Source organism: Carassius carassius, chromosome 1 (assembly GCF_963082965.1).
Source record: "Carassius carassius chromosome 1, fCarCar2.1, whole genome shotgun sequence".
NCBI lineage: Eukaryota > Metazoa > Chordata > Actinopteri > Cypriniformes > Cyprinidae > Carassius > Carassius carassius.
This window is the reverse complement of record NC_081755.1, coordinates 51,458,474-51,482,424: the sequence shown is the minus strand read 5'-3', so window position 1 is coordinate 51,482,424 and position 23,951 is coordinate 51,458,474. Positions and strand designations below refer to the sequence as shown.

Sequence of the window (23,951 nt, the reverse complement as noted above, 5' to 3'; positions counted from 1 at the left end):
TTTCAGTTCATCCTAGAGCTCAAGATTAATTTGTACTTTAAAAAAATGCTCAACAATTAAAAAGAATATTATCAGAACTGATGCTCATGAGTTATTGTGATTATTATGGGGTTGGGGTGGTAAAAATCATGGATTACAGTGCTTTACCATATTTTGTTGCACTGTGTTGCATCAGGTCTCATTACTAAGTCATGCATCATAGCCCAACACTGATCATAAAGCACGTTCACATCACTGCATCCCATCAGAGAACCATCACTCACTTTAACATCGATTCCAAGCACTAAGAGCTATGAAACAGCAAAAACTGTTATTAACTCTTACCCCGAGCTGCACTTTATCTGAGGATATCAGCTACTAAGCGTAGTTCTTCAGATGGACTGAGGAGGGCAGCAATGCGTCTTTAAAGCGTCTGTTCTGCCGCGAATCACAGAAGAAGAGGATGTTTTCTGCTCATGCGCATTCTTCACTTCTCTGATTCGAAACCGAAAGTAAACTCGAAAGGAACATGCGGACGTTTTGAAGACTTAAAGGTTGTTATAAACATCACATTAAGGTAAGTTCCTTTCTCGGCTTCTGATAGAAGCGCATATTATTGAAGTGTTTAATCCGGTCTTTAAACTTTTAACACATTTAGTGATTTGTGTCGCTTGTAGAAGTGGATGAAACTGCACTGGTTCATCTTCAGGATTATAATGAGAGAGATTCTGCTCTCAGATGAGATTCATTGACGGATACAATCAGAAAAGTAGGCGACCAGAGGAGGAGAGAAACACGATTTTATGTAGATCAATTTTACTGCGTTTGATTCTGACTAACAAATGTATTTCTGCTAGGGCTGTGAATCTTTGGCAAGGCAGCGATTCGATTCGATTACGATTCATAGGTTTTCGATTCGATTCAATAACGATTTTTGCAAATTTAGAACGATTCAATTTGATTCGATTCACAATTAAATTCGATTCGATTCGATTATAACGATTCGATTCTGCATTCTTTAAGTGCATTCACGGGATTATTTAAATGCTTCTACTAAATTCTTTAAATGCTTAGTCAGGGGGCAAATTACAGTAGCATTTATGGTTAGAGAACCATAGGTTAGAAAAAAAAAAAAAAAACTTTTGTCCATTATTAAATGCTAGTTTATTATTATTATGATTATTATTATTATTTTTCTACAAGGAATTATCTTCTTTTTTAAATTACTTTTAATTAGCTGTAATAAATCAAATACACTGCTGGACAATAATCAATCATTTGTAATATATATTTTTTTCCTAATGGCAATTTTTTGATTGTTTTATATACTAGGCTACATTTAATTAGCAATTATTAAAATTTTCTGCACAGAATAAGGTAGAAAATATACTTTATAGTTTCTGTACTGTAATAAATGTCAATTAGCACTGCATCATTCATAAATTGTTTGTGTTTTTTTTTTTAGTTTCATCAGTTCATTCTGCTTTTATTCAGTTTAGCTGCAGATATAGCCTGGCACGTCTATGAGAGCGAGATCGCTTCTCTTTCAGTGTGAAAACGTCTTCATCTCTATTTAACTTTTCCTCTCCATCAGCGAATGATTCTGAGAGAAAACGTTTGCTAATGAAACAAACGCTACTTTCATGCATATTATCAGATAAATCTCGCGCTCTTGTTTCAAGGTCGTTGTTAATGGTTTCCTTCCTATATTCGTTCATCTGCATTGTTTAAAAACATTTATCATTCAATGGATCTGTGCGTATGATTTAGACACTTACATTTCTGCTCCGTCCATGCAATAAACACAGCTGTTGACGGCTCCGATAACTCCGTCGGTAAGATGCAGAGAGCCATTGACAAACTACAGAAAAGTAAAACTACTTCACGTTAGCATTACTGGCCACGAGTCCTATAGATCACACGTCAGCTGCGTCAGAGACGAACGGAGCGCGAGCGCAATCCTGTGACAGTCTCAGTCGGTAAACAGTGGAGCGCGTGAAGGACAGATAAGAGGATTCACGAACACTCTTCAAGATCTCCATCAATTCGTGCGTGTAGTAATTTAATGTGTATACATTTTGAAAGCATTGAATCGCTATAGAAATCGCGATTCATTCGATTCTTAGCATTTTGAATCGATTGCTGTCCAAGATCGGTGATTCACGATTCAAAAATCATGTTTCAAGATCGATGCATATGAATCGTCAGGGTTTGTAATCGATGCATCGAGAAAACGAGTGAATCGTTACACCCCTAATTTCTGCTATAAAACAGACTCTTATTAAAGTGTCTGGTTTGTGATATTTGAATGATGGCGCTGAGGTAACTTTTAAACTTTTAGAAGAGGGAAACATAACATTAAAAAATTACAATAATATTTGCATTAACATGCAGATGTCCAATATTAAATATCACCCAGTTTCTCTCTCTCTCTCTCTCTCAGTCTCTCTTTCTCTCTCTTCAGTTATGACTGTGTGATATCTAAAGAATTACGATTGCTGGCCTCATATAATTGACTTATTTATCTATAGACTAATAAATATAATATACAAATAAGAGACACTTCCACCCTTTTCACTTAGAAAAATAAATAAAACCTAAATAAATCAAATAAAATTTGGGTGAGCATTAATTTGAATAATTTTTTTAAATAATCTATTTTGATTGCAGCAGCTCTGAAAATAATTAGATAGCATGATCAGTAAGTTGATATGTGTCAGTGACGTCAGGTTACAACAGCAGAAACACAGCGAGCTCTGAACAGATTCATGCTTTTCTTCTGCTGCTGAAGTGAAATATGTTCATTAAGACACAAGAGCATCGGAGAGCTCAGATACTGATGATCTTCTTCACTGCAGTCAGTAAAGCAGCACTTCATGGTTTCCATCTGCAGATCTGAATCAGTTTCTCATAATGGAGAACAGAGAGAGCAGTGAGAGATCTTCATCTGCTGATCACAGCTGTGTGTCTCTGAAGAGTGACAGATGCAGAGGTCTTCCTTCTGACCTCAGCGATGCTCCGGTGACGTCTGACCCCAGGTGAGATATAATCCAGTCTTAGAAGGATACTCCACCCCAAAATGAACATTTTGTCATTAATCATGTCGTTCCAAGCTCGTAAAAGCTTTGTTCTTCTTCGGAACACAATTTAAGATATTTTAGATGAAAACTGGGAGGCCTGTGTCTGTCCCATTGACTGCCAATAAATAATAGAATCAAGGTCCAGAAAAGTATGAAAGACAACGTCAGAATAATCCATCTGCCATCAGTGTTTCAACCGCAACATTATGAAGCGACGACAATACTTTTGTACACTAATAAAACAAAAACGACTTTGTTGGACAATTTGTCTCCTCTGTGTCTCTCCACATCACTTTTGGAGAATATGAGCTGAACATATTCAATATCTCGATTCGATTAGACTCTTGATTTATTTATATTTTATTACATTCATTGAATAAAGTTTTAATACAAATGCTATTGAACAGTAAACATCATTTTACAAATGGTGATTTTATAAAAATAAATAAAGAGCCACAGGGCTGTATTTTAAACCTTATCTTTTTTTGTATAGGGTCATTTTTTTAACAATAATGGGGCATATACAATTTTCTTAATTTTTCTGGTAATCAGATGAAGGCATAAAATCATTTATTTTTATCCTAATCAAATGAAAAACCCTTTTATTGTTTGGCAAACTAAGTGCTGCATAACAGAGGTTTACTGATAAATTAAAAAAGAAAACAAATGTGATTTATTCCTTTAAAAATAAAGATTTATTAATATGTGTTGTTTGTTGTAGTAGTGGCATTGATAAATTGAGTCTTAAGATTGCTAAATAGTAATATATTGCGCATGCACAAGGTAAATAAGAGGGAGACTAATGATAAGATTCACATTAATCAGATCTTCTTTTAAACGTTTGTTGAAATAAATACCGGAAAAAGATCGATTCATGGCTTTTGTGAATCAGTGTTGAATTGACGTCATTTAAAAAAAACATTTATAAAAATAAAAAAACATTACCCAGCCCTAATTATAAAACATATTAATCCTGTTTAAGTGGAAAAAAAGGTAAAATATTAGCATTACATTTAAAACAAAAAATAATGGATTGCTTGCCATTAAAGCAAAGCAGAATTAATTTACTAAATTAAAAATGATAAACAAAAATAAAAGCACAAAATGTTAACTTGCACAAGGTTTGAGATACACACATTCTTTCATTTTTAACATAAATTATATTTTGCTGCTCCAACAGTTAAAAATACCATTTCTAAATATAAACCATAAACCAGACTGTATAAAAACATGGACGTAGTGTCCGTGACGTCACCCGTAGAATCCTGAAGAGCTTTTGTGAAGCTCAAATTGGGCAGAGCGGCTCGTCGCCATCTTGGCATCGACTCAACTGGACAATCGAAAATGGGCAAAAAGGCGGGAGCTGGTTGCTGAAGCCACGCCCACCTAGATGTGTCAGCAGCGGCAATCCACCTGTCACTCAAGTGGCCACGCCCTTAATTATGCAGAACTTTAAGTCTTAATATAATTTAAACACATGAATTATAAATTCACCCCCTCACAGTTGTCATGAAGGGAAACATTAACTTTTTTTTATTGCACCAGGCTGTAAACATGTTTTTTTTCTGCTGTAAATGTGTTTTGTCCTTAGAAATGTGTTATTCACAGCGTTCAGACACAACTAATTGATAATCACATGACCATTATACTTCTATCAGTTATTCTTGAAGCCCTGATTATAATTAGTGAAACAGCAGACAGAACTAAAGGAAGATTGATTTCTGTGTGTTTGTCAGGATCTTCAGGATGAGGACGAGGAAGAGGAAGAGATCTTCTTCTCCGGATCCCAGCAGTGTGTCTCTGAAGAGTGACAGATCCACGCAGTAAGATCCTCCTAAATTCAATAATGATCTAGTGACCTCTGACCCCAGGTGAGGGTAAACATGAAGTGATGATTGAACTGATAAGCTGGAAGTCAAAAACAGACTCAATGTAGAGGTCTGCATTCCCAGGGCTCTCCTGCGTTTCCCAAACAACAACGTAACTCGCTGATTAAACCCCGTAATACAAACAGGCCCAGACTGGCCATCGGGAGCACGGTCGATCTGTTTCATCTGTAAATATGCTGGATAGTTGTGTCTTTATTAACCTAGTTGAGTATTAAACTGCTAGTATCGGTTAGCACCCCATTATCAATCAATCAATCAACATTTATTTGTATAGCGCTTTACAACAACTGTCAGGTATCCAAAGTGCTTCACATCATAGAATACAATAAACATCATATCATACAATAAATACATATAACAAAAAAGAAAACAGCAAGAGGGAAATTGTGTCACCACTACTATGTATTAAAAGCCATCCTAAACAGGTGGGTTTTAAGTTTAGACCTAAAAAGAGTTTCATCTGCAGTTGTACGGATATCAGGGGGTAACTTGTTCCAAAGTCTTGGGGCAGCAACTGCAAACGCCTGATCACCCCAACGCTTGTACTTTGACCTTGGGACTTCTAAAACCAGTTGATTTGAAGACCGTAACGACCGGCTGTGCTCACGCAGGGTTAAAATCTCACTTATGTACTCCGGTGCTCGGCCATTTAGGGCCTTAAAAACGAACAACAAAATCTTAAAATCTATTCTAAACTGTACTGGAAGCCAGTGTAAGGAATAGAGGACAGGAGTAATGTGTACACGCTTAGGTGTATTTGTTAAAAACCGAGCGGCAGCATTTTGCACAAGTTGAAGTCGTGCAATAGAGCCTTGACTTAAACCTACATAGAGAGCATTACAATAATCCAACCTCGAACTAATAAAAGCATGAATCACCTTTTCTAGATCATGCCTATTAAGAAAAGGCTTAACTTTAGCTAGAAGACGAAGCTGAAAAAAACTCATTTTGACAATATTGCTGATTTGCTTGTCAAATTTCATGTCGCAATCAAAAGTAACCCCTAAATTTCTGACAGCAGGCTTAAGGTATGGAGCCAAAGCCCCCAAAGTCACCGCTGAACCGTTTGGGTTGCCGAAGATGATACACTCCGTTTTTTCATTATTTAAACTAAGAAAATTTTGTGACAACCACATCCTAATATCATCGATACAACTAAGTAGGGAGTCTAGTGAGACATTATCATTCGGTTTTAAAGGCAAATAAATCTGCAAGTCATCAGCATAACAGTGAAAGGATAGATTGTGCTTTCCTATAATACTCCCTAACGGCAACATATATAAAGAAAACAAGATTGGGCCAAGAATTGAACCCTGGGGTACCCCACAAGAAAGAGGAGCAGCCGACGAGGAGCATTCACCAATCATAACAGAGAAGCTCCTATCTGCTAAATAGGAGCTAAACCATTGAAGTGCCAAACCTCGAATGCCCACACAATGCTCAAGACGAGAGAGGAGGACTGCATGGTCCACCGTATCGAACGCTGCTGTGAGGTCCAAAAGCACTAACACAGCAGGACTCCCGGCATCCACAGACAAGGCAATATCATTATGTACTCTTAGCAGTGCAGACTCGGTACTGTGACGTGATCTAAAACCAGACTGAAATTTTTCGAGGACAGAATTTTTCTGCATAAAGGCTTGTAACTGTATAAAAACAACTTTTTCCAAAACCTTTGACAGAAAAGGCAGATGAGAAACTGGTCTAAAGTTAGATAACACTGAAGGGTCAAGATTTGGTTTCTTAAGTAGGGGCCTGACCACAGCATGTTTAAATGCAGCTGGGACACAACCTAGACTAAGACACAAATTAATTAAAGTGAGTAAACTTGACCCAATGGCGGTATTAAAAACTTCTTTCACTATCCTGGCTGGGACAATGTCTAACGGACAGTTGGTGGGTTTCATGTGCTGCACTACCTCAGAAAGCAGTGTAAGTGAAACTGGCTTAAAATCCTCAAAAACAGCAGAAAGCACCGGAGCAGCAGGTACAAACACGTTAAAATTAGCACTGCAGTTTTGCCTGACAGCTGCTACTTTGTCCGTAAAATAACCAAGAAATTTCTCACATGTACTAACTGAAACCTCTGTCGGATCAGAGGTGCATGGATTCAACACAGAGTTAATGGTATTAAATAAAACTCTAGGTTCATGACAACTGCTATTTATGACTGAAGAAAGATAGTGCATCTTCGCCGCCTTCACAGCCTTCTGGTATGTGGCTAGGCTGTCTCTTAATAAACCTAGTGAAGAAAATAATTTGTCCTTTTTCCACTTTCGTTCGGCTTGCCTACAGTGTTGCCTAAGGGCCCTTGTGGTGTCATTTAGCCAAGGATCCACCTTAGGTTTAATAGATTTAGTCCGAAAAGGGGCAATAGAGTCTAGAATTTCAGTGCTTGTGGAGAGAAACACAGAAAGAATATTATCTGGGGATGAAGGAGAGACCAGACCATTCATAGCATAAAACTGTGAGCCCATAAACACAGAAGCAAACTCTACACCTACAGAGGGTGTGATGCAGCGGCGCCTAGAGGCTGAGGAGACAGGTTTACTAGTGGGTGGTGGAATACTGATCTCAAATCTAATGGGGAAGTGATCTGAGATACCAGATTCTGTTATTTCTTCAAGTGAAACTGAGAGCCCGTGTGAAATAATGAGATCCAACGTGTGGCCAAGTTGATGTGTCGGACCTTCCACACATTGATTTAAGCCAAAAGAACTTAAAAGAGTTTTAAAATCATGAGCAAGTGGGTTTGAGGGACAACACACATGGATATTGAAATCCCCACAAACCAAAAGCTTATCATATTTAGGAACAACATCAGCTAAAAACTCAGAGAACTCGTGCATAAAATCTTTGTTTGGCTTTGGTGGGCGATAAATAACTGCAAACAATACAGGATAATCTAGATCAGCCACAAACAGCTGAAGTTCAAAACTATTATAGACAAGTGCAGGTAGTAACCGGCATCTGTACTCATTTTTGAAGAGCGTGGCCAGCCCACCGCCTCGACCTGACACTCGTGGGGAGTTGTAGAAAGAGCAGCCAGGGGGGAGGAGCTCCGAGAAGGCGCTGTCATCACCTGGTTTCAACCATGTTTCCGTCAACAACAAAAAGTCCAGAGCGTTTGTCATAAAATAGTCATTCAATATAAAAGTCTTATTTGTAAGTGACCTAGTGTTGATCAGCGCCATGTGAATTGAGCGCCTTTCAGTCCGTTGGGAAGCACGACTGAGCGGGCGGAGATTCCCAAGCACGCAGCCTCGCTTGGAGGAGCGCTTCCTGTTCCAGTAGCGGGGAGATGGGCACTCGGAGCCCGGTACAATCGACCGGAGCCACCGGTAATTGCATGCCAAAGAACGCACATTGCAGCCGATGAACCCAGCTGACGACCCAAAACACGGATGACCCCGATCGCAGGTGGAGGATGATGTCAGGTACGCTCTGAGCCTGACACGTATTCCGCCTCTCTTCCCGCGTTTCCTGCGGCGATTTCTGCGGAGTGGCAGGCAGGGTTCACGCCATAGATAGGCAGGTATGGACGCGATGAAAGGCGGCAGCGTGGCTGACTGACCAACAGAGCCATAGATCGGCACTTTCTCCACAGAGTTACATATACTTAACAAAGTCAGGCGGTCATACACCAGCAACGGTGACACATTTCGAGTGACAAGCAGTAGAAACAGGCAAATTAGCAATAATCCCAGCAAAGGTAAACGGCGAGCCACACACTGCGGCGCCATTTTTCAAAACGTTTTTCATCATCATTCAGAATACTGTCCTAAAGGACATCAATATCGAATCTAAAGTTACATACATTTTTTTTAAGCAAAGACAGATATCCATGTGGGATAGAGAGGGAGGGAGCTTGATCAGAGAGCAACACAAAAATAATGAGTAACAGGAATGATGCTAAAAATACAGCTGCACATCACAGAAATAAATTACATTTTAAAATATATTCAAATAGAAAGCAGTTAATTTAAATAGTAAACATATTTCACAATATTTCCACTCTTGCTGTGGTGAGCAGAAGAGACTTCTGTTAAAAACAAACAAAAAAAAAACATAAGAAATCTTACAAACTTTTGACTGGTAGTGTATTTGTATATGGCGATCCATACTCAGAATTTGTGCTCTTCATTTTCCCTCTCCAAGAGTACACACACACACACCGTGAACACACACACACTGTGAACACACACACACACACACACACCGTGAACACACACACTGTGAACACACACACACACACACACACCGTGAACACACACACACTGTGAACACACACACACACCGACTGCCCCCACATCATTAACATTAAGATAACATTCTGTTCAAACAAACTGAAATAATGTGGACACAGTTCTGTTGATAACAGTAGACCTGTTGGTGAAGAAGAGAGAGGTACAAGAAAGAAGGGAGAGACAGAAATATTGTGAGAAATGAAGAAAAGGGAAAGTGAAGAAGGAGGAGTGCAAGAGAGAAGTAAGCTTTAATTATTTTCCACGACCCCAGACTAATTCAATGGATTTAGACATTTTTATGTGATGGTCATACAAATAATAGGGTTGTCTGTGGTTTCAGAAATTGTTGTGGATGTTAAGGCTATATAAAGAAAAAAGGGGCCACAATTGCTTTTTTTTTTGGCTACAACAGCTTGTCACTGGAACAGCACCCTAAAACAGACATTTTTGTTCTTTTTTACCCCTAATGGGTAGGCCTACATATTAGGGTATGAATTACTGCTCCAAGGTACTAACATGTACCTATTTCGGGGTAAATATGTGCATTCTGACAACTGATTGTGTGCTATGTAGGGTTGAGTATTGTACAACATTTTCCGATTCTGATTCTGGTTCCAGTTTTGCTTAACATTTCCCTGTCCATTTATATTAAAGGTACAATTTATAAGATATTTGCAGTAAAATATCCAAAAACCACTAGGCTAGTGTTATATTTTCTGTCCAGCTGATTACTAACAATATCTCTAATGTTTTCAACTACTTGTAAATCATGAGAACATTCCCATTTTAAACAGAGACCTGGGTTCAAGACTCTCTCTTGGAGCAAGAACGAGGAGTGGCAGTACGGATCCAGGGAGGAGGGCTTACACTCATAACATTAGCAGTCCATTTATTTAGTGGTCCAAGTTGAAGTGACAATATGCGACAAATATAATATAATTTAGTGGCGTCAGGAGCTGCGCGCTGCCAGTACATGTACAGTCAGACAAGACAACATGCACAGGTATCAAAAGACTGATAACTGATAAGTGTACAGTCGAGGAAAAAGATGTTTTTGGCAGTTAAAGACGGGATGCTGCGTGTCAGTGGAGTGTGCATCATGGGAAACAGTGTGCTCAGTAATTAAAGGGATACTCCACCCCAAATGATTTTTTTTTGTCATTAATCACTTTACCCCCATGTCGTTTCAAACCCATAAAAGCTCTATTCGTCTTTTGAAAACAAAAATATTGACTTTTTTCAATAATTCCTCTGTCAACGGTCTCCCCTGTGTGTCTCTCCATATCACTGCATGTTGTGTATGCTCTTCTGTATTGTCCACACACGAGGAAGCACTGTTTCTACATGTATTTAGCTTTGATGTGAAAGAAAACAGCACATCCTTGTGGTGCAGATGATACAGAAGAGCAAAGGAATTAGAGAAAAAAGTCGTTATTTTTGTTTTCTTCACTTAAAAAGTGTTCCTGTCGCTTCATATAACCCAGATTGCACGTCTGATGGCAGATGGAGTGTTTTCATTTTGGGGTGGAGTATCCCTTTAAAGAGGCAGGGTACAATATACTCACAGCGCTGGGTCACGCGTCCCACCAGAACCGTTTCTGAACTGAAACTTAAAATTGTATATGCTATTTCCCTCTTTCTGTAGCAGAAATTTTAATGTGAGATTCTGGAAATTAGATATAAATTAGAAAAAAAATATTCTAAGCGGACAGCGGGTGAACAAAGAATGAATATATAGCAGTGTGAACTGATTTAGATTTGTATACATCCTTTACTTTTAGATATGTTTTATCTGTTGTTCTTCTGATATGTCAGCAGAGCGTATCGAGACAGAAGCATCTCTCGAGGAGTCTCCTCTGTCTTCTGTCAGAACAAGACGAGCGTTACAGCGTCCCTGAATAAACATATCCAACCAGTGAATGATGAACTACAGAGAGTCAAAGACCAGCTCAAAACCAGCATGAGGAACAAGTATGAGAGATTATGTGAGGGACTGAACAGCATCTACACACAGCTCTACGTCACAGATGGAGAGAGAAAAGGAGTGAATGAAGAACATGAGGTTTTACAGATGGAGAAAACAGCCAGAACACAACACTCACAAGACGCTCCAATCGACTGCAATGACATCTTTAAAGCCTCCGCTGAAGCAGGATGTGAGGAGAAAGAGCAGATCAAGACTGTTCTTACTAAAGGCATCGCTGGAATCGGAAAAACCGTCTCTGTGCAGAAGTTCATTCTGGACTGGGCCGAGGGAAAAGCCAATCAGGATGTAGATTTCATATTTGTGCTTCCATTTCGAGAGCTGAACTTGATCCGAGATCATCAGTACAGTCTTCACAGACTTCTGCTGGACTTTCATCCTGAACTTCAAGATCTGGACTCACAGATTTATGGGGAGTGTAACGTTGTGTTCATCTTTGATGGTCTGGATGAAAGCAGAATCACACTGATGTTTTCAGACGCTCAGAAAGTTTGTGATGTGACTGAGACTTCATCAGTGGCTGTGTTGATGTCAAAGCTCATGAAAGGAGAGCTGCTTCCCTCTGCTCTCATCTGGATCACCTCCAGACCAGCAGCAGCCAATCAGATCCCCTCCAAATACATCCACCGTCTGACAGAAATTCAGGGATTCACTGAGCCTCAGAAGGAGGAATATTTCAGGAAGAGAATCAGTGATGAGCATCAAGCCAGCAGAATCATCTCACACATCAGAAGAGCAAGAAGCCTCCACATCATGTGCCACATCCCCGTCTTCTGCTGGATCTCATCCACTGTGCTTCAGAAGCTCCTGGAAGAAGATCTGAGAGCAGAAATCCCTCAAACTCTGACTGAAATGTACATCCACTTCCTGCTGATTCAGATCAACATGAGGAAGCAGAAGTATGAAGAGAGAGATCCAGAGAAACTCCTGCCGTCCAACAGAGAAGTGATTGTGAAACTTGCTGAAGTGGCTTTCAAACAGCTGATGAAGGGCAATGTGATGTTCTATGAGGAGGACCTGATTGAGAGCGGCATAGACGTCACTGACGCCTCAGTGTATTCTGGGATCTTTAAGCAGGAACCTGTGATTCATCAGAGGAAAGTTTACAGCTTCATTCATCTGAGCTTTCAGGAGTTTCTCGCTGCTTTCTATGTCATTTACTGCTATTTAATGAAGAGCATGGAGCCGCTGCAGTTTTTTCTGCATGAATTCAGATCTTACAGATTTAAAGTCTCTCTGTATAATCTACTGAGATCAGCAGTGAATAAAGCTCTCAGGAGTGAGAATGGAGGTCTGGATCTGTTCCTGCGGTTCCTGATGGGCGTCTCACTGGAGTCCAATCAGAGACTCTTACAGGATCTACTGACACACACACAGAACAGATCACAGAGCATCAGAGAAACCACACAGGACATTAAAGAGATGATCAGAGATGCACATGATAGTTATCGTCTCTCAGCTGCTCGATCCATCAGTCTGTTCCTCTGTCTGCTGGAGGTGAACGATCAGACTCTGTTCAGAGAGATTCAGGAGTTTGTGAAATCAGACAAACACTCAGAGAAGAAACTCTCTGCTGCTCGCTGCTCAATAATCGCTTACATGCTTCAGATGTCAGAGGAGACACTGGATGAACTGAACCTCATGAAATACAACACATCAGCTGAGGGGAGAAGACGACTGATACCAGCTGTGATCAACTGCAGAAAAGCTCTGTGAGTGTTTCATCTTTAACTAAAGTGTCGTATTTAATAATGAATCTGGAACCTTTAAAATAAACGCTCTTAAATATGAGATTTCAATCAGAGATTGAAGAGCAGCTGCAGGAAAGGGCGGTCGACACCATTGATCAGTAAAGCTTCAAGACTGAGACTTTTTTTAACTAATTAGTTAACTAAACTAACTTAACTAAATTAGTGGTATTATTAATGATAATAATAATATAGCATTATCACAATTGATCTTCACTAATTATTCATAAAAATTTGCTTTGATCTAGGAAACTCTCTGTAAATGTCTTTATTGTTTTGTTATTGTTATTATTTTTTTTCTGCATCTCTTCTAGACTTTCGGGCTGTGGTCTCTCAGAAAAGCATTGTGAAATTGTGTCTTCAGCTCTTCAATCCTCAAACTGTGTCCTGACAGAGCTGGATCTGAGTAACAATGACCTGCAGGACTCTGGTGTAAAGATTATTTCTGATGGACTGAAGAGTGCAAACTGTCAGCTGCAGATACTGAGGTAATAAGAACATATAAGAGATCATTTACAGACAACTGATCACAATGTGATATGTGTTTTTGTGTCATATCAGGACACAACTCTGTATAATGACATGGGTATGACACAGGTATTACAAGGAGAGGGTGACTTATGAGGACATAACCCATGTCCCCATTTTTCAAAACACTTATAAATCATACAGAATGAGTTTTTTTGAGAAAGTAAAAATGCACAATGTTTCCTGTGAGGGTTAGGGTTAGGTGTAGAGTTGGTGTAGGGCCAGAGAATATACAGTTTGTACAGTATAAAAACCATTACACCTATGGGATGAACACACTTTTCACAAAAACAAACGTGTGTGTGTGTGTGTGTGTGTGTGTGTGTGTGTGTGTGTGTGTGTGTGTGTGTGTGTGTGTGTGTGTGTGTGTGTGTGTGGATTATCTGACTGTGTGTGTCTGTAAATCATCTGAACCAAGCTGTTGCATTTTCATAATGTCAATATAGCATTTTATTTAAAAAATGAAGATTTTTCTAGTCAGCTAGTCGCACATTATATTAAATGTATTAATATAATAATATATTAACCATAATTTTAATATGCATAAAGAAATCAAAGCATCGGCAAAGTGATAACGAATGTGTTGGAGGGAAATAAGACATTTCAAATATTTATTAATATACAGTGCTAGTGACTAGGCGAATAGAAATAAATGCACCTTTTCATATGAACTACAAAATTAAAGACTAATACGAAACCGAGTGGGCGAGTTTTATTTATATTTATTTTATATAAAAAGTAATGATAGCCTGTTTTGGTTATATTTAATTGCAAGACTCCAGACTGCGACCGTTTTATCTGCCTATGTGACAAAATTGTGTGAGCAGTCGCTCAAAAATAGTTCAAAAATAGACCAGCTGCTCAACTCAGAAGCAGAAACATCAAATGGCATCTGTGCAGCGCTTCACCTGGAGAGCCTGGTTTTCAGCACGAGCGCGAAGCTGAAAGCAGCAAATATTGAGGAAACGATGGATGGTTTTACGCTAAAGTAAAAGACCACTTCTTAAACCAGAGAAGGTGAACATGTTGCTATTTTTGCAAGCTGTCACCAGCAGAGAGTTTAGTTTGACTTTTCTTTTTGTTTTCATTTTGAAAACTTATCTTTTCTGTTTACCTCACATTATGCCATGGAGGCTCTCTTTTAGTTCTTTTTTTCCTCAGTGTTTGCTAAATGTTTTGTAATTTATTAATGATTATATAATACAGCATGTGGTTTATGCCATGCCTCATCTCATTCTTTTTTTTTAATAAACATTTTGTAAGGTAGGTTGTCATTGTATGTTTTTTTTAATGTTGTTGTGATTTTTAATGAAAAAATAATAATGAATCCATCTTTTGTTTTATTCTTAAAAAGTGAAAGGTGTGTAGATGTAATTTAATTTTATTGTAAAACATAACAAGATCGCGAAATCGAAAGTGAAATTATCTGAATATAACAGAGCAAAAGAGGGACTCCCGTTCACAAAATTCAAATCACAAATAATAACTATAAAGTATGATAAAAGTTCATCAGCATGCAATGATTAATCCCATGTTGTAGCAAAAATCAAAAAAGTGCTCCTGAGAGCAACTGAGAATATTAATCACAAAAGAGCGACTAGTGGGAAGATTGAGTCTGGAGCCCTAATCGCCCAGCTCCCTGTCAGTGATCTAGCACCCCCCCCCGCCCCCCAGTACCTGTGCCCTATCTGTGGATGATCTGACTGTGTGTGACTGTAGATGATCTGACTGTGTGTGACTGTAGATGATCTGACTGTGTGTGTCTGTAGATGATCTGACTGTGTGTGTCTGTGGATGATCTGACTGTGTGTGACTGTAGATGATCTGACTGTGTGTGACTGTAGATGATCTGACTGTGTGTGACTGTGGATGATCTGACTGTGTGTGACTGTAGATGATCTGACTGTGTGTGACTGTAGATGATCTGACTGTGTGTGTCTGTAGATGATCTGACTGTGTGTGACTGTAGATGATCTGACTGTGTGTGTCTGTAGATGATCTGACTGTGTGTGACTGTAGATGATCTGACTGTGTGTGTCTGTAGATGATCTGACTGTGTGTGTCTGTAGATGATCTGACTGTGTGTGACTGTGGATGATCTGACTGTGTGTGTCTGTAGATGATCTGACTGTGTGTGACTGTAGATGATCTGACTGTGTGTGACTGTGGATGATCTGACTGTGTGTGTCTGTGGATGATCTGACTCTGTGTGTCTGTGGATGATCTGACTGTGTGTGACTGTGGATGATCTGACTGTGTGTGTCTGTAGATGATCTGACTGTGTGTCTGTGGATGATCTGACTGTGTGTGTCTGTAGATGATCTGACTGTGTGTGACTGTGGATGATCTGACTGTGTGTGACTGTGGATGATCTGACTGTGTGTGTCTGTGGATGATCTGACTGTGTGTGTCTGTAGATGATCTGACTCTGTGTGACTGTAGATGATCTGACTGTGTGTGACTGTGGATGATCTGACTCTGTGTGACTGTAGATGATCTGACTGTGTGTGACTGTGGATGATCTGACTGTGTGTGACTGTAGATGATCTGACTGTGTGTGACTGTGGATGATCTGACTCTGTGTGACTGTAGATGATCTGACTGTGTGTGACTGTGGATGATCTGACTGTGTGTGTCTGTAGATGATCTGACTCTGTGTGACTGTAGATGATCTGACTGTGTGTGACTGTGGATGATCTGACTGTGTGTGACTGTAGATGATCTGACTGTGTGTGACTGTGGATGATCTGACTCTGTGTGACTGTAGATGATCTGACTGTGTGTGACTGTGGATGATCTGACTGTGTGTGACTGTAGATGATCTGACTGTGTGTGTCTGTGGATGATCTGACTGTGTGTGTCTGTAGATGATCTGACTGTGTGTGACTGTAGATGATCTGACTGTGTGTGTCTGTAGATGATCTGACTGTGTGTGTCTGTAGATGATCTGACTCTGTGTGTGACTGTGGATGATCTGACTGTGTGTGACTGTCGATGATCTGACTGTGTGTGTCTGTAGATGATCTGACTGTGTGTGTCTGTAGATGATCTGACTCTGTGTGTCTGTGGATGATTTGACTGTGTGTGACTGTAGATGATCTGACTGTGTGTGTCTGTAGATGATCTGACTGTGTGTGACTGTAGATGATCTGACTGTGTGTGTCTGTAGATGATCTGACTGTGTGTGACTGTAGATGATCTGACTGTGTGTGTCTGTAGATGATCTGACTGTGTGTGACTGTAGATGATCTGACTCTGTGTGTCTGTGGATGATCTGACTGTGTGTGTCTGTGGATGATCTGACTCTGTGTGTCTGTGGATGATCTGACTGTGTGTGACTGTGGATGATCTGACTGTGTGTGTCTGTAGATGATCTGACTGTGTGTGTCTGTAGATGATCTGACTGTGTGTGTCTGTAGATGATCTGACTGTGTGTGACTGTGGATGATCTGACTGTGTGTGTCTGTAGATGATCTGACTGTGTGTGACTGTGGATGATCTGACTGTGTGTGTCTGTAGATGATCTGACTGTGTGTGTCTGTAGATGATCTGACTGTGTGTGTCTGTAGATGATCTGACTGTGTGTGACTGTAGATGATCTGACTGTGTGTGTCTGTAGATGATCTGACTGTGTGTGTCTGTAGATGATCTGACTGTGTGTGACTGTAGATGATCTGACTGTGTGTGTCTGTAGATGATCTGACTGTGTGTGTCTGTAGATGATCTGACTGTGTGTGTCTGTAGATGATCTGACTGTGTGTGACTGTGGATGATCTGACTGTGTGTGACTGTAGATGATCTGACTGTGTGTGACTGTAGATGATCTGACTGTGTGTGTCTGTAGATGATCTGACTGTGTGTGACTGTGGATGATCTGACTGTGTGTGACTGTAGATGATCTGACTGTGTGTGACTGTAGATGATCTGACTGTGTGTGTCTGTAGATGATCTGACTGTGTGTGACTGTGGATGATCTGACTGTGTGTGACTGTAGATGATCTGACTGTGTGTGACTGTAGATGATCTGACTGTGTGTGTCTGTAGATGATCTGACTGTGTGTGTCTGTAGATGATCTGACTGTGTGTGACTGTGGATGATCTGACTCTGTGTGGCTGTGGATGATCTGACTGTGTGTGTCTGTAGATGATCTGACTGTGTGTGTCTGTAGATGATCTGACTGTGTGTGACTGTAGATGATCTGACTGTGTGTGTCTGTAGATGATCTGACTGTGTGTGACTGTGGATGATCTGACTCTGTGTGTCTGTGGATGATCTGACTGTGTGTGACTGCACATGATCTGATTGTTTGTGTCTGTAGATGATCTGACTGTGTGTGACTGTAGATGATCTGACTGTGTGTGTCCGTGGATGATCTGACTGTGTGTGACTGTAGATGATCTGACTGTGTGTGTCTGTAGATGATCTGACTGTGTGTGACTGCACATGATCTGATTGATTGTGTCTGTAGGTTGTCTGGCTGTATGGTGTCAGAGGAAGGCTGTGGTTATTTGTCTTCAGCTCTGAGTTCAAACCCCTCACACCTGAGAGAGCTGGATCTGAGCTACAATCACCCAGGACCATCAGGAGTCCAGCTGCTCAGACACAAACAGCAGGATCCAGACTATAAACTACAGATACTCAAGTATGTCAAACACTGAAGCCCAAAGTATGGAGTAAACGTACCAGTTAAACTCACCAAAATATACATTGAGACATTTTAGTGCAAACAATATTGGGTTCAGTCTGTATATATATATATATATATATATATATATATATATATATACAACCCGAATTCCGGAAAAGTTGGGACGTTTTTTTAAATTTTAATAAAATGAAAACTAAAGGAATTTCAAATCACATGAGCCAATATTTTATTCACAATAGAACATAGATAACGTAGCAAATGTTTAAACTGAGAAATTTTACACTTTTATCCACTTAATTAGCTCATTTAAAATTTAATGCCTGCTACAGGTCTCAAAAAAGTTGGCACGGGGGCAACAAATGGCTAAAAAAGCAAGCAGTTTTGAAAAGATTCAGCTGGGAGAACATCTAGTGATTAATTAAGTTAATTGATATCAGGTCTGTAACATGATTAGCTATAAAAGCTTTGTCTTAGAGAAGCAGAGTCTCTCAGAAGTAAAGATGGGCAGAGGCTCTCCAATCTGTGAAAGACTGCGTAAAAAAATTGTGGAAAACTTTAAAAACAATGTTCCTCAACGTCAAATTGCAAAGGCTTTGCAAATCTCATCATCTACAGTGCATAACATCATCAAAAGATTCAGAGAAACTGGAGAAATCTCTGTGCGTAAGGGACAAGGCCGGAGACCTTTATTGGATGCCCGTGGTCTTTGGGCTCTCAGACGACACTGCATCACTCATCGGCATGATTGTGTCAATGACATTACTAAATGGGCCCAGGAATACTTTCAGAAACCACTGTCGGTAAACACAATCCGCCGTGCCATCAGCAGATGCCAACTAAAGCTCTATTATGCAAAAAGGAAGCCATATGTGAACATGGTCCAGAAGCGCCGTCGTGTCCTGTGGGCCAAGGCTCATTTAAAATGGACTATTTCAAAGTGGAATAGTGTTTTATGGTCAGACGAGTCCAAATTTGACATTCTTGTTGGAAATCACAGACGCTGTGTCCTCCGGGCTAAAGAGGAGGGAGACCTTCCAGCATGTTATCAGCGTTCAGTTCAAAAGCCAGCATCTCTGATGGTATGGGGGTGCATAAGTGCATACGGTATGGGCAGCTTGCATGTTTTGGAAGGCTCTGTGAATGCTGAAAGGTATATAAAGGTTTTAGAGCAACATATACTTCCCTCCAAACAACGTCTATTTCAGGGAAGGCCTTGTTTATTTCAGCAGGACAATGCAAAACCACATACTGCAGCTATAACAACAGCATGGCTTCGTCGTAGAAGAGTCCGGGTGCTAACCTGGCCTGCCTGCAGTCCAGATCTTTCACCTATAGAGAACATTTGGCGCATCATTAAACGAAAAATACGTCAAAGACGACCACGAACTCTTCAGCAGCTGGAAATCTATATAAGGCAAGAATGGGAACAAATTCCAACAGCAAAACTCCAGCAACTCATAGCCTCAATGCCCAGACGTCTTCAAACTGTTTTGAAAAGAAAAGGAGATGCTACACCATGGTAAACATGCCCCGTCCCAACTATTTTGAGACCTGTAGCAGAAATCAAAATTGAAATGAGCTCATTTTGTGCATAAAATTGTAAACTTTCTCAGTTTAAACATTTGCTATGTTATCTATGTTCTATTGTGAATAAAATATTGGCTCATGTGATTTGAAAGTCTTTTAGTTTTCATTTTATTAAAATTTAAAAAACGTCCCAACTTTTCCGGAATTCGGGTTGTATATATATATATATATATATATATATATATATATATATATATATATATAATTAAGCAACAAGGCAAACAATTTGATCAGTTATATATTCATAGTGAAGTGTCATTAAACCAATTGCAACATCTAGACTAGTCAACGTTTAGCTGAGTAACATTAAAAAATCAAATAAAAGTATGTTTGCAGAACATAGTTTGAGGATCCAATGGCATGACAAGGTTTAGCCACAAACTGACATAACTATAAATAATAGAATTGATTTAAAATAGTAATAACGAAACATAACAGAGAGAGGAAGTTTTTGATCATTTTCCGCACTCGTGTGCCGTGGCACAGTGGTTTGGAAACCTCTGCACTAGTGTATGCATACAGTCGAACTGGAGATGTAACGGTGTGAAACATTACTGCTATCAGTATTATCATGTTGTTTTTAAAATGTAAAAAGACGTCTGTTCAAATCGTGGTAATCATGTACAGTTATAATGATAATTAAAATACGAAATGGTAATACAAACCGAGGGGAATTTTATCATGAAACCAGTAATCATTCCATCCCTTAAACAAATGTGTAGCCTGTCGAAGTATACTCCGATTGATGTTGCGTGAATGCGGGTTGTACTTTCCAGTGTCTGATGGTACTTTTGACTTAATGCTGACGTACTGAATGTGTGTGAGTGATGCAGCTCTTCATTAATGTGTGTTTGTGTGTTTAGTTTGGCTCATGGAGGAGAGATCAGGATGAGAGCGGGACCACGAAAGTGTAGGTCTACAGATACACACACTTTATCTCACACACTCGCTCTCTCTCTCTCTCTCTCTCTCTCTCACACTATATATATATATATATATATATATATATATATATATATATATATATATAAACCTGTCTTTTTTCTTAAGAACCAGATATGGCTGTCATGCCATAAAATATTTTAATACGACCAGAGTTTGGTATAATGCAAAGGTTGCCTATCTTATTTAAAAATGTTGCACTTGATTTTACTTATTTTTGTCGTGCATTATAGTTTGGGAAATGTTCAACAAGTGAATGTGTACAAGTTTCTGTCACAGTAACACTAATCTAGGTGTACACTGTAAAACAAATTCCTGTAAATTGTAAAGCATAATACTGACAGCAGGGTTTCCAGCCAGTTACTGTAATATGTACAACTGTGTTGTTGTAATTTAATTCACAGCATGTCCCTGTATTTCCTGATTACAGTAAATATTTTAAACCATTACTGTATTTTTTTTTTGAGTAAACTACTTTAATGTTTGTATGCTATAATATTAATAAATAACATAACTAGCAGGTGAATTTTAAATTTAAAAGATTTTCTTTAAAAAATAAAATTTTGTATAATGCATAATTTAATTCACCTGTTATGTTATAAAACAAAACAATAATAATTTGATACTTCTTAAACCGGTCATACTTTAATATACAACTTGTTTAGTCAATTAATTGATTAAAAATCAACATTAGTCCACTGATGAAATATAATTTTTAGTTTGTGTCAGTACACATTAATAATCAAAACATTCGTATATGTATTTCAGTGAAAGCTGGTCAGTAGAGGGCACCACGCACACACACAAAATAATAATAATAATTATTATTATTATAAACTATATAAATTGATAGGTGCATAATTTGATAGAAAATCATCTGTGCAATATATATGTTTTTCCTATATGTCAGCATCAAGTTCAGCTCATATATATATATATATATATATATATATATATATATATATATACAGTATACAGTCACCGAACTGAGCTGACATGAGCTCTAGAAACACACTATTGGCTTGTTAGAGCTGTTTACAGCACAATCTTAATAATATCTTACTGCTTTGATTCTGTCTGTATTGTATGAAGTGTTATATAGTAATAAAGATGAAAACCCCACAACCAGTGCTTTACACAACACTATTCTGCACTGTTTTAGGCCTGACGGGGTTTTCACAGTTTTGTTTCGGGGCTCCAGAAGTCTAGCACCAGCACTGCTAGTGAGATCCCAATCACTAGTCGCTGTTCAACAGCTTTCACTATTAGTGAGGACTTTTGTGAATAATGAGGACAGTTTGGACTAATCAAAGCTGTAAATGCACACTGTCTTCTTGTGTTCAGGGGCCTGTGATCTCACACTGGATCCAAACACAGCAAACACTCGACTCGTGCTGTCTGATGAGAACAGGAGGATCACACATGTGTATGAGCATCAGCAGTATCCTGATCATCCAGAGAGATTTGATGATGTTCCTCAGGTTCTGTGTGTTGAGACTCTGACTGGACGCTGTTACTGGGAGACTGAATGGAGCGGAGATAATGCTGATATATCAGTCTCATATAAAGGAATCAGCAGGAAAGGCGTGAGAGAAGGCTGTATGTTTGGATGGAATGACAAATCCTGGAGTCTGGATTGCTCTGATGACAGATTCACTGTCTGGCACGATAAAAACAGCACTGAAATACCTGCTGACGGTTCATCCTCTAAGAGAGTAGGACTGTATGTGGACGTGTCGGCTGGCTCTCTGTCCTTCTACAGCGTCTCTGACACACACACACTCACACACTTACACACACTCAACACCACATTCACTGAACCCCTCTGTGCTGGATTTACAGTTTATTATGAATCCTCAGTGTCTCTGTGTGATATTAAACAATAGAGAGACTCTGGAAATCCTCTTTCTGGTGTTCATACGCACACAAATCTCACATTATTATGTTTGCACTTATTTATTTATTTTTCATCTACAAGTTATAAATCTATATCAGACACACATACTGTTCTGAATCTTTAATAAACAGAATAATAAAATTGCTTTAATATGTACATTGTAAACTGATCACCAGGGGCGGAGCCCGACGATGTAAACATTGACGATGAAATAAAAAGCCCACCAGCCCATAATAACAACGACGAAGAAGAAGATTTATATTCTTTGTTAGTTTTTATTGGCAGTTGGCAAACAAGCTGAGTGATGCGCGATGCTTGACCGTTTAAGCCCCATTACCCCCCATCCCCGCCGATCACCAAATGTAATAAAAGCACATTTGTTAGTCATTTAACACTGAAGTCGTTTATGATTCACTGCTGTGAACTGATTACAGTATGAATAATCAAGAATGTGACAGGACGGGGGCTATAGGCCCAAAGGTTATTGAGTTCAGTCTGTCCTTTTGGTCTGAGTTGAGGAATCCTTGGCCAAGTGTAATAATTAATAATAATTCATTACATTTATATAGCGCTTTTCTAGGCACTCAAAGTGCTTACATAGTCTGGGGGTATCTCCTCATCCACCACTAGTGTGCAGCATCCACCTGGATGATGCGACGGCAGCCATAGTGCGCCAGAACGGCACCACACACCAGCTTACTGGTGGAGAGGAGACAGAGTGATGAAGCCAATCAGCAGATATGGGGATTGTTAGGAGGCCATGATAGTCAGAGGACAATGGGCGAATTTAGCCAGGATGCCGAGGTCACACCTCTACTCTTTTCGAAAGACTTCCTGGGATTTTTACTGACCACAGAGAGTCAGGACGTCGGTTTAACGTCTCATCCGAAGGACGGTGCTTGTTGACAGTATAGTGTCCCCATCACTACACTGGGGCGCTAGGACCCACACAGACCACAGGGTGAGCACCCCCTGCTGGCCTCACTAGCACCTCTTCCAGCAGCAACCTAGTTTTCTCAGGAGGTCTCCCATCCAGGTACTGATCAGGCTCAGCCCTGCTTAGCTTCAGTGGGAAACCAGTCTTGGGCTCCAGGGTGATATGGCTTCCGGCCAAGGGTTAAAGTGTATGCCTAATACTTCCAGAATTACCTGCCATACATCCATTCTATATAACATACAGATGTAATCTACATCCTATGGGCTCTAGAGGGAAGGAAGGGAGACCCTTTATTTGCTAGACATTCCTATATGATGTAGTGTACAATTCTTATTGGATAAACTACTACACCACCCAATGTGCCAATGCAAGGACTGCATTGAAAGATAGAGGTGAAATATATAAGTTCACAGTTATTGTGGCTGCGGTGTGTCATGTGACACACATGACGCATCTGTCACAGTGTCTGGTCTGTGTTTCCCTG

At 39.5% G+C, this 23,951-nt stretch overlaps 1 protein-coding gene across 2 annotated transcripts; it reads left to right on the top strand.

Annotated features, from left to right (window-relative positions):
* The first annotated feature begins 477 nt into the window (after positions 1 to 477).
* LOC132155679 (NACHT, LRR and PYD domains-containing protein 12-like) lies at positions 478 to 22,726 on the top strand. 2 transcript variants are annotated; one of them, XM_059564471.1, is made up of 8 exons: positions 478 to 556; positions 2,873 to 3,017; positions 4,796 to 4,882; positions 11,032 to 12,891; positions 13,242 to 13,415; positions 17,925 to 18,098; positions 20,555 to 20,601; positions 21,978 to 22,726. In XM_059564471.1, exons 2-8 carry the CDS (start codon positions 2,893 to 2,895, stop codon positions 22,517 to 22,519), a joined length of 3,009 nt encoding a protein of 1,002 aa, XP_059420454.1. In that variant the 5' UTR covers positions 478 to 556; positions 2,873 to 2,892; the 3' UTR covers positions 22,520 to 22,726. The 2 variants fall into 2 exon arrangements, with proteins under 2 accessions (XP_059420454.1, XP_059420410.1); XM_059564427.1 differs by having other exon boundaries at positions 11,011 to 12,891.
* The last annotated feature ends 1,225 nt before the right edge of the window (positions 22,727 to 23,951 follow it).